The sequence below is a fragment of the Cucurbita maxima genome, unplaced genomic scaffold (genome assembly GCF_002738345.1).
Source record: "Cucurbita maxima cultivar Rimu unplaced genomic scaffold, Cmax_1.0 Cma_Scf00027, whole genome shotgun sequence".
NCBI lineage: Eukaryota > Viridiplantae > Streptophyta > Magnoliopsida > Cucurbitales > Cucurbitaceae > Cucurbita > Cucurbita maxima.
Window position 1 is genome coordinate 667,895 of NW_019272043.1, and position 14,434 is coordinate 682,328.

Sequence of the window (14,434 nt, forward strand, 5' to 3'; positions counted from 1 at the left end):
TGAAGGAATTGATAGCTGCCTGCTGTTATAAGCCAGTTATCCCCTACCTGGGAAAGAAGACAGTGAATCCCACGTGGCTAAAAAAAGATGGTGAGTCAGCAGAAGTTTCTATTTTTTGTTTTTGTTGCTTGAAATGGAGTTGCTGAGTTCGAAGATTTATTCTCTTTTTCCTTTCTTGGATAGGGTCACGTTTACTTCCTCATAATGAACATGAACTTCAATCGTAATGAGAATCAATGCAATCAATAGTGAGGAGAATTAGATTAATTCGATTATATTCAACATGGATTTTTTCCCGTTCCTTCCCAGAATCTGTTTCAAGATTTTTTTTTTTTCCATAAAGACAATTCCTTTTCTTCATAAAAATGATTCTCGTTCTCGAAAAGACAAGACATAACAAAATAAAAAAAAAGTGATTTATACCTAAATTCAGATCATGAAAAATACGAAACTTATAAGAGAAAACGTGTTTAGAGAATTAAGAATAATGTTAAATTTAGTTGGACTTACCATATTTTAAAAATTTATTGAAAATACAAGTATTAAAATTTAAACATTTAGATTCTAAATTAACTAAATTAAATTACATATATATTTTTCTAAATAATAAAGCGATTTATCATTATATAAGTTATATAATTTAAAAAATAATAACATTTTTATTACATTAAACTATGAAAAGAAAACATAGCGCAAATACTTTTTGTATTTTAATATTTGTTAATCAAATCACGAACGTTCTTTACAATGAATTGAAATAAATATAAAATTAGATAAAGAAGTAAATAACATATTTAGGCTTATTTATATTGACAATATATTTTTATTAATTGCAAAAAAAAATCAGCTACCAAATTTTATCCTAATTGAAAAGATCCCCATAAATGGTATTATGCGCCTTCACCCAGTAGATCACGCACTTTCCGAATTCATTTTTATTCCTGCTTTTAATTTTTTACAACTGCATGGGATTGCGAGAGACGATGACAGAATACGCCCCAAAATATTTTAAACAAAACGTATTCACCCGCCACGTAAAGGGGAGGTGGAATATTAATGACGTGGACCAATAGTTTTATGATTGGAATTAATTACTGTGAGCACGGCCGTATGGGATCATTGGAGTCTCCATCCTTGCTACCTTGGTGGCAAAGTATCAGAGGGAGTGGGAAGGGAACAGTTCATCGCTTTGTATAACTGAAGGGTCTCTCAATTTCTTCTTCTTTTTTCTTTCCATTATGATTTTTCTCTCTGTTTTTCCGTTCAATTCTGTTTTAATCTCGTAGTTTCAGCGATTTTCCGGTAGGGGAATTCTTACTACGAATTCGTTCTTCGTTTTTTTTTTCCCGTTTCAATGGCGGTCGGGGACCTTCAGGTACAGATCATTGGGAAGAAGAGAAAGCGCGGAATTGAGAGAAGGCTTCTCGTTGATGAAAATGTAGAGGTAATGTAACTCCGTTTCATCCTTTTATTGCGTTTAAGTTTTACACTGTTTTGGGATTGGAAATTCAAGGGTACGGTTTGCTATTCTGATTTTTTTTTTTTTTATTGTTCAGAGGATTTTTTGTTCTTTGCTATGATCAATGTTTTTTTTCCTATTTGTTTGTTCATTTTGGGGTTTGGAGAACTTCTGAGGTTAATGAGGATTCTTTTTTGGGTAAGATTGTCCATTTTTGCCTGTTATGAGCACGCTTTTGTGAAATAGTATCTGTGGAAAGGGATTAGGGGTCTCTCTCTAGGTTTATTGTGTATGTACGTGGCGGTGGGTCGTTGCTCTAATGTTCGCGTGATTATGATCGAGCACTCATTGTTTTCGACTTTTTACATTATGAATGTCAAACACGGCAGGTGAGGAGTTTAGAAGACGGCTTTCTTGGTTCTTGGCATGGTGGGACTGTTATTGCATGTAACAGTGGAGTTCGTCACGTCAAGTACCATCATCTTCTTCTTAATGATGGTTCTGGTTTCCTTGTTGATGTTGTTTCCGTCTCTGCCAGTTTAGATGGTGTTAGTTCCTTGATTGGGAAGTCGAATGTTCGAGGACATATAAGGCCAATACCACCTACGGTTAACTTTGGAAAGTGGCCTTTGCCTTATGGACTGTGTGTTGATGTGTATTATCAGGATGCATGGTGGGAAGGTGTTGTATTTGATCACGAAGATGGTTCTGTGGAGAGAAGGATTTTCTTTCCGGATTTGGGTGATGAGTTGTTGGTTGGAATTGAAACATTGCGTATTACACAGGAATGGGATGAGACTACTGGAGATTGGAAGATACGTGGGACCTGGTCATTTCTGGAGTTAATCGATCGATGTGAAAAAGAATCTTATCTTCCTGTTTCTTTGAAGCAGATATGGTATGAAGTACGGGCGAAAGTTGGTTTCATGAAGATTGGAGAGTGGACTTCTCCTATGAATGATTTATGGAAGGAGTTGGCGATGGAGGTCATTGATGAAAATTTAGATGTTACTCTAAAGGAAATGCTTCGGCTTTTAGAAATTTCCTACAGTTTAGGAAGTGAACTAGGTAAAACTGATGTTTGTATCAACAAGAATCCATTGACCAATTTAGTTGGCTTTGATGCAACTGCAATAACAGGAGAATTTGTAAGAAATGATATGGTGATTAGGAATGATTTCAATCAGGAAAATGCATTTGATGACCGTGGTTTGGTAATGGTAGAAGTGCACGAACACGATGGCTTGAGTGCTTTATTGGATTCTAGTTCAAATTTTACTAATATTCATCTAGCTCAAGAAGAATCTAAATTGGATTATAAGTCCAAAATGAAAACTTCAAATGATTTAGGTTTTTCCTGCCATGATGAAGCGTTGTCCATGCTGCCTAAAACATCGCCATCCATAGCTTCTGATGCTGATGGACATTTTGGTGCTGGTGCCATTAGCCATCAACGACTTCCAATTGTCCTGCATCAAAATGTTAATAAACAGCTGAAATGCTCAGGACATGGAAACCCCCTCAAGTGGGAACCTCTTAATGCTACAATCCTTCCTGATGCTGCATTATACCCTGATGCTGTTTTTGAATATTCACTTTTGAATAGGGAAAAACCTACACATGCCTTGCTCGAAAATGCAAGGAAACATCTTTTATATCTTGGCTGGAAAATTGAATGTAGGACAGATAAGCCTATTTTTAGATATACCTCCCCCAATGGCAAGTGTTTCTATTCGCTTCGCCAGGTGTGCAAGCTCTTGGAAGAAACCTCCGCTGAGATCCCTCCATCTATTTCCAAAGATGAAATGAGAAATATGCATGACTCATGTCATGTGATTCTCTCATCTAGGGTCCTTGAACAAAGAGAAAGGAGTTCAAGTCCCAACAATTGCTTTGAGACAACTCTTGATGGTTCTGATATCGTTTTAGGAAAACCTGAACTTTTGCATAGAGCTGTTGTGGACTACTATAATTTGAGTCGGTTAGGCAGAAATGGCAGAAATGGAAAGAAGAAAATGTTTGAAATGCAATCAAAGACAAGAATGCACCTATTATCTTTGGGATGGCGTTTTCTTGTCAACAATAAAGGTAAAGGAAACAGGCAAAGATGGTACTACACTTCACCTCTAGGCAGATCTTGTGCGTCACTTTCAGCAGCCTGCAAAATCTGTTTAGATGAAGAAGGCATCTACAGTAATACCAAGTTTGTTGGTAGTCCTTTGAGAAATGTATTCATAATACAGAAGGCTGAGGGCCAATTAGTTAGGAATGAATTTTACTCTCCAGCAAGTAATATGGATGTACAGGAATGCTCAAAGCCTTCAAGTCCAATCAGAACATTTTCTGGAGAGTCTCCTAGAACATCTCTATCCAAAGATCTTGTGAAGTTTAGTCGTGATAAATTTCGAAGTACTAGAAAACTCAGGAGCATGGCTAATTTATTTGATTTTTCATCTAACTTACTCCAAAGCCGACATAAATTGGATGGTAAAGCCTATGAATCAGGCATCCAAACCCTATGCAAAAAGTATGTGAGGCGGCGCGTAAGGAGTCCTGGAGCAGTTGAGCAAAACTTAAGCAGAGCAAGTGCATCTGCGCGTATCAATAAATTTTCAGATGACATGGAACATAGTAGGTCAATGCATGTGTCACGCTCAAGCAAAAGAGCGCTTGAGGTGGTCACTCCATGCGCTTCACACCACAACCCTAGAACTGTACTCTCCTGGTTGATAGACAACAATATGGTCTTGCCAAGGACAAAGGTTTATTACTGTAGAGGTAAGGATCGTCAACCAATGGCTGAAGGAAGGATATCTCGTGGTGGAATCAAATGTTGCTGCTGTCAAAAGGTATTTACTATCAATGGTTTTGGAATCCACGCTGGCAGCACTTCATCCCGGTCAGCTGCAAATATACTGTTCGAAGATGGAAAATCTTTGTTAGAATGCCAGAAACTGTGCAATAAAAAGATCAGGGACTTTCAAAGAGAAACATTTGATTGTGGGAGAGATGGTTTTTCTAAAGGTGAGAATGACTATATCTGTTCAATTTGTCAATTTGGAGGCACATTAATTTTATGTGATCAGTGTCCATCTTCATTCCACCAAAGCTGCCTTGGTTTGAAGGTAGATATTCTCTTCTTAGTTTCTTGGTTCAATATATTAGGAATTTGAGATTAGTTGACTGTTGACTATTTTAGGATGTTCCAGAAGGTGATTGGTTTTGTCCATCGTGTTGCTGTGGTATTTGTGGCGAGAATGAATTATATGAACACAACAATGTTGTTGACAACCCTTTCCTCACTTGCTGTCAGTGTGAACGTAAATGTTGGTACTTCATCCAAAAAGTCTTTCACAACATAAGAACATGCATATTGTCTTTTAATGTTTGGATAGTTTCTTTGTGCAGATCATGTTGAATGCTTAGGAATCAAGGGGACTCAAAACTCTGGAAGCTATTCTAAAACTTATTGGTTTTGTAACAAACATTGTAAAGAGGTAGTTCTCATCCCTTCTTCATTTCTTTAGAAAGTTGGACCATCGCGAGTTTACTACTCCATAGTTAACTGAGAAGTCATATCAGTTAATGATGTCACGAAAATATTTAAGGGCTGGCTGGATATTGTGTTAAATCTTCTAAACATGGTCAAAATGATGGAAAGAGCCATTTGTTATAAGACAACAGATTAATGAAGTGTTGGATAGCATGAGTAAATGGATAGATACTCCAATTTTCCTACTAAATGAATATTCTATTGACTTCGGTAATTAAGGTTATTGGAGGAACTAGGTTCTGAGAATTACAATGGATGGCTTCTTTCAACTCAATTCAGTAGGAAACTTAGATGATTTGAGTGTATGGAATTTATTGTTCTTCCTCCACTTCACCTGCATAATTTGCCTCCTTAGAGAATCAGTTTCCTGAGAAAGTTTAGATATCGAGATGCTATTTAAAACACTGCTGCTGGGGAGCAATTATTTCTATGTTTTAAGTGTAAATTACGTTATGAAAATCGTATGTTATATTCTTAGTCGTTATTTTCTGTGTCAGATACATTTGGGCCTCCAAAAGCTTTTAGGAAAATCGATCCCAGTTGGTGGTGACAATCTAACCTGGTCACTACTGAAGGCCGCAAATTCTGATACTCATCATTTCAATCCTCCTCATCCCGAGACCGTAACAGAAAATGAGAGCAAGCTTAATATTGCTCTCTCCGTGATGCATGAATGTTTTGAACCTGTTAGGGACCATCATACGAGAAGAGACATTGTAGAGGATGTGATTTTTAGCAGAAGGTGAGACTTACTTCTAGAAATTACATTTATTTTACCGTCGTTTTTTCTTGCAACTTGAACTCTGAAATTGGCAACCTCTTTTAGGTCTTATTTTCGTTATTATTTTTTTTCTTGTTAAAAGATATACAAGAAAATGTAGATAGGATATCTGTGCTGGTTCTATATGATCTTTAAGTTTGAGAAGTTTAAAATTGGAATGAAATTTTCAGGATGAAGGCAGGTGTTGGTGCTAAGAAGAGTACAGGACAATTGTGGTGTTCATGATCACAGCTATGATTACTTTGCAATGTCCTCCTGATTTTGTTGTCTATGACTTGGCAGGTCAGAGCTTAAGCGGTTGAACTTTCAAGGTTTCTATACTGTGCTCTTAGAAAGAAATGATGAATTAGTCAGTGTTGCTGCTGTAAGGTAAGCACATTTATCTCAGTCATAATGGTTAGAACCTAGAATTTAAACATTCCTTTGAGATTCCTTTCACTTAATCTCTATTGCTCCTCTGATGTTGGGGTACTACTCTAGGGTCTATGGAGAGAGAGTGGCAGAAGTACCACTTGTTGGCACACGTTTTCAGTATCGTCGTCTTGGCATGTGTCGTATTTTGATGAATGAGCTTGAAGAGGTAGTTATACGGTCTTTACACTAATATGTTTGACTTCATTTCCTTTATATTTTTGTTCTCTTTCCTTGTTTCCTTTATTTCCTTTATATTTCTTTTCCAAATGTCTAGAGGATAGATAATGACTTTATTGTTGTCAAATGGCCTTGTCATTACTGCCATTTTTTTTATAATTTATAGAGGCATGACATCACCAAGTTGATGTTCATGCGCTTCTTGGGCTCGGAATTTATTGTACATCTCATGTGTTCGACATGTATTTTCAGAGGCTGAGAGAACTGGGAGTTCAGAGGCTGGTCTTGCCAGCTGTTTCTAGTGTGCTCAATGCATGGACTACGTCATTTGGATTTTCAAAGATGAATGATTCCGAGAGATTAGAGTTTCTTAATTTTACTTTCCTGGATTTCCAGGAGACTACAATGTGTCAGAAATTCTTGCTCAAGGATACAGTTGTGCCTAGCTCATTAGCAGGTAATTATCACTGGCTTATTATGAGTAAAGTGTAATTAAAAAACATAATTGATCATCACATTTTGGCAGGGAAGTCTGAACTTCACGATGATGGCAATAAAAACAGCAGTAGTTCTGATAATATTTGTGGATCAAGTGCAATAACCGAACTTCATCCAGCAGCACAAGCTGAGGAGAGCAGTATCTTGAGTCAAGGACAACTGGGGTATGACTTCCCATCTCAAACTAATTTTACAAAAATAATGATTGATTGATTAATTGCACTCAAAAAACCATTTGACACTTATGGGAGTGGTTAGCTGGCCCGATTCAAAAGAGTTTTCAATGGAAGATGAAATTTAACTGCATCTACCATTAGTTGTTTCAGATCTTGAGCTCTGTGATCCGTTCTTCAATTTGATCTTTTGTGAGGACAATCATGGAACATATGTGTAATTTGATGTGATTTGTTGAGGATTAGTGATGTTTGATAAATAGATTGGATATCCAGAGATAAGGCATGAGTTTCTGGCATAGTTTGATAAACGGCTAGATTTCTTGAGAGAACCGCATAGTGGTGTGTTGAATTTGCTTGAGCAACATTTTCTGCTTCGAACTTGAAAGTGTTTCACACTAGTTTCTTCAAATCTGCTTTTACTCTGATCCTACTTCACATTTTTTTACAGAATATCTGCAGGTAACAACAGTTATAGAAGCCCCAATTCGGAGGTTAATAAGGAAATTTCATCATTCTACCTTAACCAATCCCACCCTCTCCCCTCGTCTCATATTTATTTGTTGGAGAAACATGTTGATTGACTGTTCTTTCTGTTCTTAGGGGATGTTGAAGAATCATCTTCAAATCAATACAAGCCACATTGAGAAATTTCCCACATGCTTGGCTGGAGGCTACAAACATTGTGAAGGTCTCCAAGAGAGTACTCATGATTATTTGAAGTACTACAGGCGGAGAAGCAAGTTGATCAGTTGTTGATTGTGGCTCAATTGTGCTCTCAGCAAGACGGTGCTCTGAACGACACGATGGTGATTAGAAACGTGCATAACCTGTTTTCTAGAATTAATAACAACTTGGAATTTTGGCAGGAGTGGTTTAGGGTTTAGTTTCTGTTCTCTTGTACAGAATCAGGCTTGGGAGAGCTTGTTTGGATGGTTAGTTTTCTACGATTGGGTGTTGTAAATATTGATGCCTGGTCTCTGCTTATCAGATTGAACTTCCTTTTTGTCCAAAATAATAGGTTGGGGCTGATATATAAAATGGTAAGCCATGTGGAGAAACAGATATTTTGAAGGGAAAACCAAGAATCAAATTTTGTTTCTATCATCTGTATGGACAAGTTGAAGCGACCCAAAAATTTGGTCTCCATGAACAAGTTCTCTTGTAGGGTTCATCAGAATGCATCCTAAACATGTGTTCCCATGCTTAATCTCTCTCTTTACAATCCAACAAGTTTGATTAAGATTATTATTTATTAGTTCCTCATAGATAAAATGTTTCAAATTAATAAAACAAAAATAATAAAACAGCATTGTAATTATGTTCAATCAAAGAAGAACACTCAGATGTTTAAATTTTCATACCCCAAACTAGCTACTAGGTACCACGTGCTAACTAGTTATCTATCCGATACCTATCTATATTGCTAATTTGTGAGAACTATTAGCTTAAGCCAAAATAGAAATGAACTAGAACTTGAGCTGGCTTGATTCTAATTTGCAATTTTGGTAATCACATCATATAATTAAAATGTACATCCATACATGTTCTTAAAAGGAAGGACATTACATAAATCCGAAGAGTCTAGCACAAATACAATATTGATAGAAAGTTTCCTTAGAAGGTCCCTTAGTAACAACACCCTTGCTCAACACCCTCACACTACGTCGCTCCCGTGTTATTTTATACATTTAAGGTATGTAATTTGGAGGACATGGTTTAGCATCATCAAGCTGGGGGAGCCTACTTTATTACTATTCTAGCTAAGGATTTCTACTCCTGGTGCACTGACCTCCATTCTTGGAATTGTATTCACTATCGGCGGCGGGACAACGCTTTTGACGCCTGTTGCCTCATCTCCGTAAGCTGAAACATGAACTCCAAGTGCAGCTCTACCTGAAGGATCAAGATTGTTAGACCAAGCAGCGTCCCACTCAACAGCCTTCGCTGTGCTGCAAGCGATGCTTGGTCCTCCCGGGATGGTCAGCTGAGCCGCGTTCTGCAAAAAGCCATACAAAGTGCAAAGTTCAATGAAATTCACTCACATGGGTAACACTGTCGTTGATGGAAGTAACATACCTGCGGAAAGAACCTCTCAAATATGGTTCTGTAGTAGTATGCTTCTTTTGATGTTGGAGTGTTTTGGGGGAAAATGTGTCCGGCGTTCAGCATCATCCTATCGGTCACCTGAAAAGTGTGTATTGAGCTTTAATCTTATCATCAAACATATGAACATTATATCTAAACGATTAAGGCTTGTTTGAAATGGCATTCTAAGTACTTTAAATAGGGAAAAGAAGGGAAGGGGTTAACAGATTACATGTTGAGCAGCATGGGCTTTAAGGCCATCGATCCAACTATATCCAACACCATCACTGAATTGTTCCTTCTGCCTGTACAGAACATTCTGCAGGCAGGAGAAAAGGGTTACATTCTTATTCAAGTTATAGGATGGGATATTCTTTCAAAGCTGGGGTAAGATTCCCAAGGCAGACCTTAGGGAGATAAGGCTGTTGTTCATCATCGAAAGCTCTCCTGAGAACCCATTTTTCAATTCGACCTTGTTCACGTTTAATCTGAAATAGATTAAAAGATTAGATGAGAAACGAAAGGGCTATAAAGCTAAGAAAGATTTCATTTCCCTACCATTTTCCATTCTGGATCAATGGCCATTGCAGTATCAATAAATTCTTTGTCTAGAAATGGAACTCGAACTTCCAAACCCCACGCTGAAGTTGCTTTGTTTGCTCTTAAGCAATCATACAAATGAAGTGCCTTTATCTGTAAGAAAGAACAAAAGCTCTCTGTAATAATGCAATTCCCCTCAACCCCTTAAAAATCCAGCGGTGCCCTTCATAAAATTATATACCTTGCGACAACTTTCACGGTGAAACTCTTCCTTATTGGGAGCTTTGTGGAAGTACAGATATCCGCCAAAGATCTCATCAGCGCCTTCACCAGAAATTACCATCTTGACTCCTAGAGCCTTAATCTTTCGTGCCATAAGAAACATAGGTGTGCTTGCCCTGATTGTAGTAACATCATATGTTTCTATATGGTAGATAACATCTTCAATGGCATCAATCCCATCCTATTATAAAAGAAGATAAAGATGGTAATACAAGAACAAGAAAAGGGGTGAAATATGTTTGCTTGTAAAGTTCTAGATATGTCTTTTACTTGAACTGTGAAATGGAACTCGTGGTGGACAGTTCCCAAAAAGTCTGCAACTTCTCTAGCAGCCTTCAGATCTGGTGAACCCTGGAGAGCAGAGGATGAATTTTATTCTCTAAAAGAAACGGCTCCCATTATGTATATAATCCATAAGTGTTTTGAGGAATAGAAACCTACCTCAAGACCAACACAGAAGGAATGGAGTTGTGTACCCCAATGCTTGGCAGCTCTTGTGCCAGCCAAGTGACGAGCTGTGATAGAGGCAACCAATGATGAATCTAAGCCACCAGATAGCAGAACTCCAAAAGGGACATCGGTCATTAGCCTTTTGATTACAGCCTGCATAAGTTAACACGCACGATCGTTATCCTAATAGAATTTCAGAATGTGTTAAACTTAATAAAATATCTTCAAATCCATCCCATTAGTTCATACATTTTCCAATGAGCGTCTCAGAACAAGTGGATCATATGGAGTCGATGGAATAGCCTCAGAGAACCAGGTTGGATTGTACCATCTTTTGAATCCACCTTCCTTGCTAGAGTAGAAGTGACCCGGTGGAAAAGTCTCAAAATGTTCACAATCATCATTCAGACCTTTGAGCTCCGAAGATATCCAAACGGAGCCTGGCCATAATTAAGAGTATTTAAAGAACATGTCAGTGGATGATTAGATCAAAACACAGGGAAGAGCCAACGGGATTAAGAATGATTTCAGTTACCATCAAGTCCCCAGCCAATGTAAAGGGAAGTAATCCCAATCGCATCTCGAGCAACAATGAAGCTGTTGTCACGAGTGTCCAACAACACGAAAGAAAACATTCCATCAAGCATGTCCACAAAATTCTCTCCATATTCTTCATACTACACAGACGCCAACGATAAATATCATAATCCCATCCTCCTTTGCCCATGAACCACAACAAATGGCTAACTCATGGGAAATCAGATTATTCAAGAAAAAATAACTCCCATAATCATATCTGTTAATACCAAATGTGCGATAACATCACAGTCACTGCCGGTTCGAAATTTGTGGTTGCTCAATTTCTTCCTCAGCTCCTCATGGTTATATATCTCTCCGTTGACCTTATGTCAGGCAAAAACTTTTGCGCATCAGCACGATAAGAGAGAGCGTGTACTCATGCAGGAACCAAGAGCTCAACAAAAAAGGTAAGGGAGAGTACCGTGACGACAATGGACTTATCTTCATTAAAGAGAGGTTGGTCACCGGAAGCAGGATCGATAATGGCTAAACGTTGATGAGTTAAATAAAAATCAGTGTGCTGGTAAAGCCCACTCCAATCTGGGCCACGGTGCTTCAATCTGTCAAACCAACAAGTGATTAATGTCAATTCCATCGCAATTTAATTGACTGATTACTAAACTTTTCGTTTTCTTTTCCCTTTTTAGTTTTCAAATTATCCGACGGCGTCGTTGCAGAGATCATCATATCTAACTCTCATCTTTCTAAAAGCTAAAAGTTAAAAGATCAGAATCAGAAGCAGGACAAAATTGTTCAACGAGGCAGACTTTTTTTCTTCCCCGGAAATCACTGCATGACAAGCAATGCCAAATCGCACTTGAAATTACAACGAAATATCAGCAGAGTTCGTTTCGCTTGCTATTTAACAAACACTAGATTTCAAACACGGTTCATTCTTTTTCGGAAAAAAAATTATTACATTCTTCAACAAACAGGCGCGTAAAAAGAACAACGGATATATCAAACTCTAAACACAACAAGAATGTACAAAAAAGAGCCTCGATATCTGAAAAAATAACCTAAAAACCGACCATAGACGACGAGAAATGGACTTCAAGCAAATAAATTAAAACCTCTTCGTTGTTCTTCATTTTACAAAGTTGAAAAAGTTCCATGAAACTCAAATGCACATATAGTTAGTCATAAGACAACAACAGGCATACAGATTAAGAACAAAAACGAGAGGAAAAATGCAGAGGAAATTAAGAACTTGCCGTCGAGAGAGTTCAAGAACACGAACACGTTTGGCCTGAGAATCATCGGAGCAACCAAGAACGGCAAGAATTCCACACATACTGACTGAAAGAAATTTTCAAAGAAGAAGAAGAAGAAGAAAGAAAGAAAAATCCGTTTAGAAAACGGAAAACAAAATACGAATGAGAGAGATTAACACATAGAACGGTTGGAAAATGTTCAGAAACTCCGCTGCTTTAGCCACGCATTTATAATGCCAGGATTATGTTAATGATGGCGTCATTTTAGTTTATTATCCAGTCCCTATCCTACGTAGCTCCGGGACCACAGCCGTGATACTCTGCTCTGCTGCCACGTGTCGGCATATGTTTCGTCTGTGGAGGTCATTTTTTTTTACCTCGAACCTCCAATTTTCTCGTTTTACCTTTGGGTTACAAACGTCAAACGTTTTGTATAATAAAATATTTTTTAGTAAATTTCTGAATTTATTTTTGTTTCTTTTTTAGTGTATTTAATGAGCTAAAAATAATTCATTTTAATTTTAACTATCATTCCACTCTAATATATTCTTAATTAATTCTCTAAATTTTTTATTATTAATTTTTAAATATATATATATATATTTAATTTCATAATTATTTTTATTTATTTATTATCAAACAACACTTCTAAATAATTTTTAACTATATGTAAGGTAATTTTTCAATATTTGAGTTACAAAATTTAATTAAATATTTCAATAAACAACTAAATAGATATTATATAAACTAACATTTTATTTTTGTTAAAAAAATAAAAATTTAAATAAATGATCTGAACAACCTAAATCAATTTATTATTGAGTTGTTTAAGTTGAAAATTTTAAGGTTAAAAAAATGTATTTAATTTCCAATAAATAGTAAAAAAAAAAAAAAATTACGGATTCAAGGAGATTTAAATTATTTTAACATTACTTATTATTGGTCAAAAATGACTTTTTAAAAAAATGATTCAAAGAAAAAATTTAAAACCTTTTTTAAATTAACATTTAGGTAACTTATGAAAATATGAATTTAAACTAAATAAAGTTATAATTAACAGAATATTAAAAAAAAATTGAAAACGATATACAATATATTAATATTTAAACTACCCTTAATTTTTTAAGCTCAAATTTAATTATTATAATCTTCAAATAATTATCCGACCGAGTTTAAATTATTAAAATAATGGCCAATCATTTTTAATGTTTATGTTAACGTCTAACGGCAATGGGTTTTAGATTAAAAAATTAAGAAAAATGAAAAAAAAAAAACAAAAAAACAAAAAAAACAAAGGTGTTCGGTCATAAAAATATTTGCACCACTTTCAACTGTCCACGTGTTGCGTTTCTGAATTCACGTGGCTGACATATCCGTATAATTTTGGCTTTATTTGACTTTTTACGAATCTTTATCCACAAATGTCCCTTCAGATATATATATATATATATATTATGTATAAAAAAAAGCATGTAAAATGCGACATTAAGTTAGAATTACATTTATTTTATAAAGAAAATCAAGTCAATTTCTTTTTTATAAGGGTAATTAGGTAATTTCATATGTAATGTTTTTTTAATCAATTTTTTTATATTTGAGTTGGATAATTGTATGCCACATTAATAAATATTTTTATTGTATCCTAAAAAAATTAATAAAAATATATTGAATAGAGGAAACCATAAATTTTACAATAAAATTTTTAAATATTTTGTAAATGTAATGTATAAAACACTATTAGTTAGGCTATAAACTATTATGTACCAAAAGATAAACAAAACCAACCGGAAATGAAATAGGCTGAAGCACAAAGGAAACTAGGTCACCAAACCGAAGGGAAAGGGCATGCACCCAACATGCCCCCGGTTCGGATGATCTTGATCCACCTTTATCTGAACTTTTTCTTCCACTCGAAGAATGTAAGCTATTCATAATTTAGAAATTATTACTACATTGGTTTTCTCCTAGGCTAATTTAAGCATCTAGCGTCTATACGACAAGACCATACTAGTGTACAAGTATCTCTTTTTTCGCAGATCACGTTCTTGATAGTAACAATTAGATAAGGATCGTCACACCCAAACAACACGTGAAAGGTACACTTCCTTGACCTCCTACTCAACAAAGCTGATCAGAGGAAGAGATCACGAAACTGAAGAGAAGAATAAGCATAATAGACCGATACTCAGTTTAGATCCTTAAAATGTTGGACAACCAAGCTCATCC

The 14,434-nt window shown here is 36.0% G+C and overlaps 2 protein-coding genes across 6 annotated transcripts; one reads left to right on the forward strand and one right to left on the reverse strand.

The window, feature by feature from the left end:
• Positions 1 to 999: 999 nt before the first annotated feature.
• LOC111499614 lies at positions 1,000 to 8,156 on the forward strand. Of its 5 annotated transcripts, none has more exons than XM_023151219.1 (11): positions 1,005 to 1,444; positions 1,849 to 4,584; positions 4,669 to 4,785; positions 4,855 to 4,956; positions 5,510 to 5,754; positions 6,076 to 6,162; positions 6,274 to 6,373; positions 6,637 to 6,841; positions 6,911 to 7,046; positions 7,507 to 7,517; positions 7,659 to 8,156. In XM_023151219.1, exons 1-11 carry the CDS (start codon positions 1,355 to 1,357, stop codon positions 7,700 to 7,702), a joined length of 3,873 nt encoding a protein of 1,290 aa, XP_023006987.1. In that variant the 5' UTR covers positions 1,005 to 1,354; the 3' UTR covers positions 7,703 to 8,156. The 5 variants fall into 5 exon arrangements, with proteins under 5 accessions (XP_023006988.1, XP_023006987.1, XP_023006984.1 ...); XM_023151216.1 differs by having other exon boundaries at positions 1,008 to 1,444; positions 7,507 to 7,549; XM_023151218.1 differs by having other exon boundaries at positions 1,010 to 1,444; positions 1,849 to 4,483; positions 4,868 to 4,956; positions 7,507 to 7,549.
• Positions 8,157 to 8,541: 385 nt separating this feature from the next.
• On the reverse strand, positions 8,542 to 12,416 carry LOC111499708 (asparagine synthetase [glutamine-hydrolyzing] 1-like). The gene is made up of 13 exons (XM_023151342.1): positions 12,209 to 12,416; positions 11,416 to 11,554; positions 11,222 to 11,317; positions 10,951 to 11,092; positions 10,665 to 10,855; positions 10,407 to 10,568; positions 10,236 to 10,316; positions 9,925 to 10,146; positions 9,702 to 9,836; positions 9,551 to 9,631; positions 9,376 to 9,462; positions 9,135 to 9,242; positions 8,542 to 9,054 (listed from the first exon to the last, which is right to left on the reverse strand). Exons 1-13 carry the CDS (start codon positions 12,286 to 12,288, stop codon positions 8,815 to 8,817), a joined length of 1,764 nt encoding a protein of 587 aa, XP_023007110.1. The 5' UTR covers positions 12,289 to 12,416; the 3' UTR covers positions 8,542 to 8,814.
• Between the last annotated feature and the right edge of the window lie 2,018 nt (positions 12,417 to 14,434).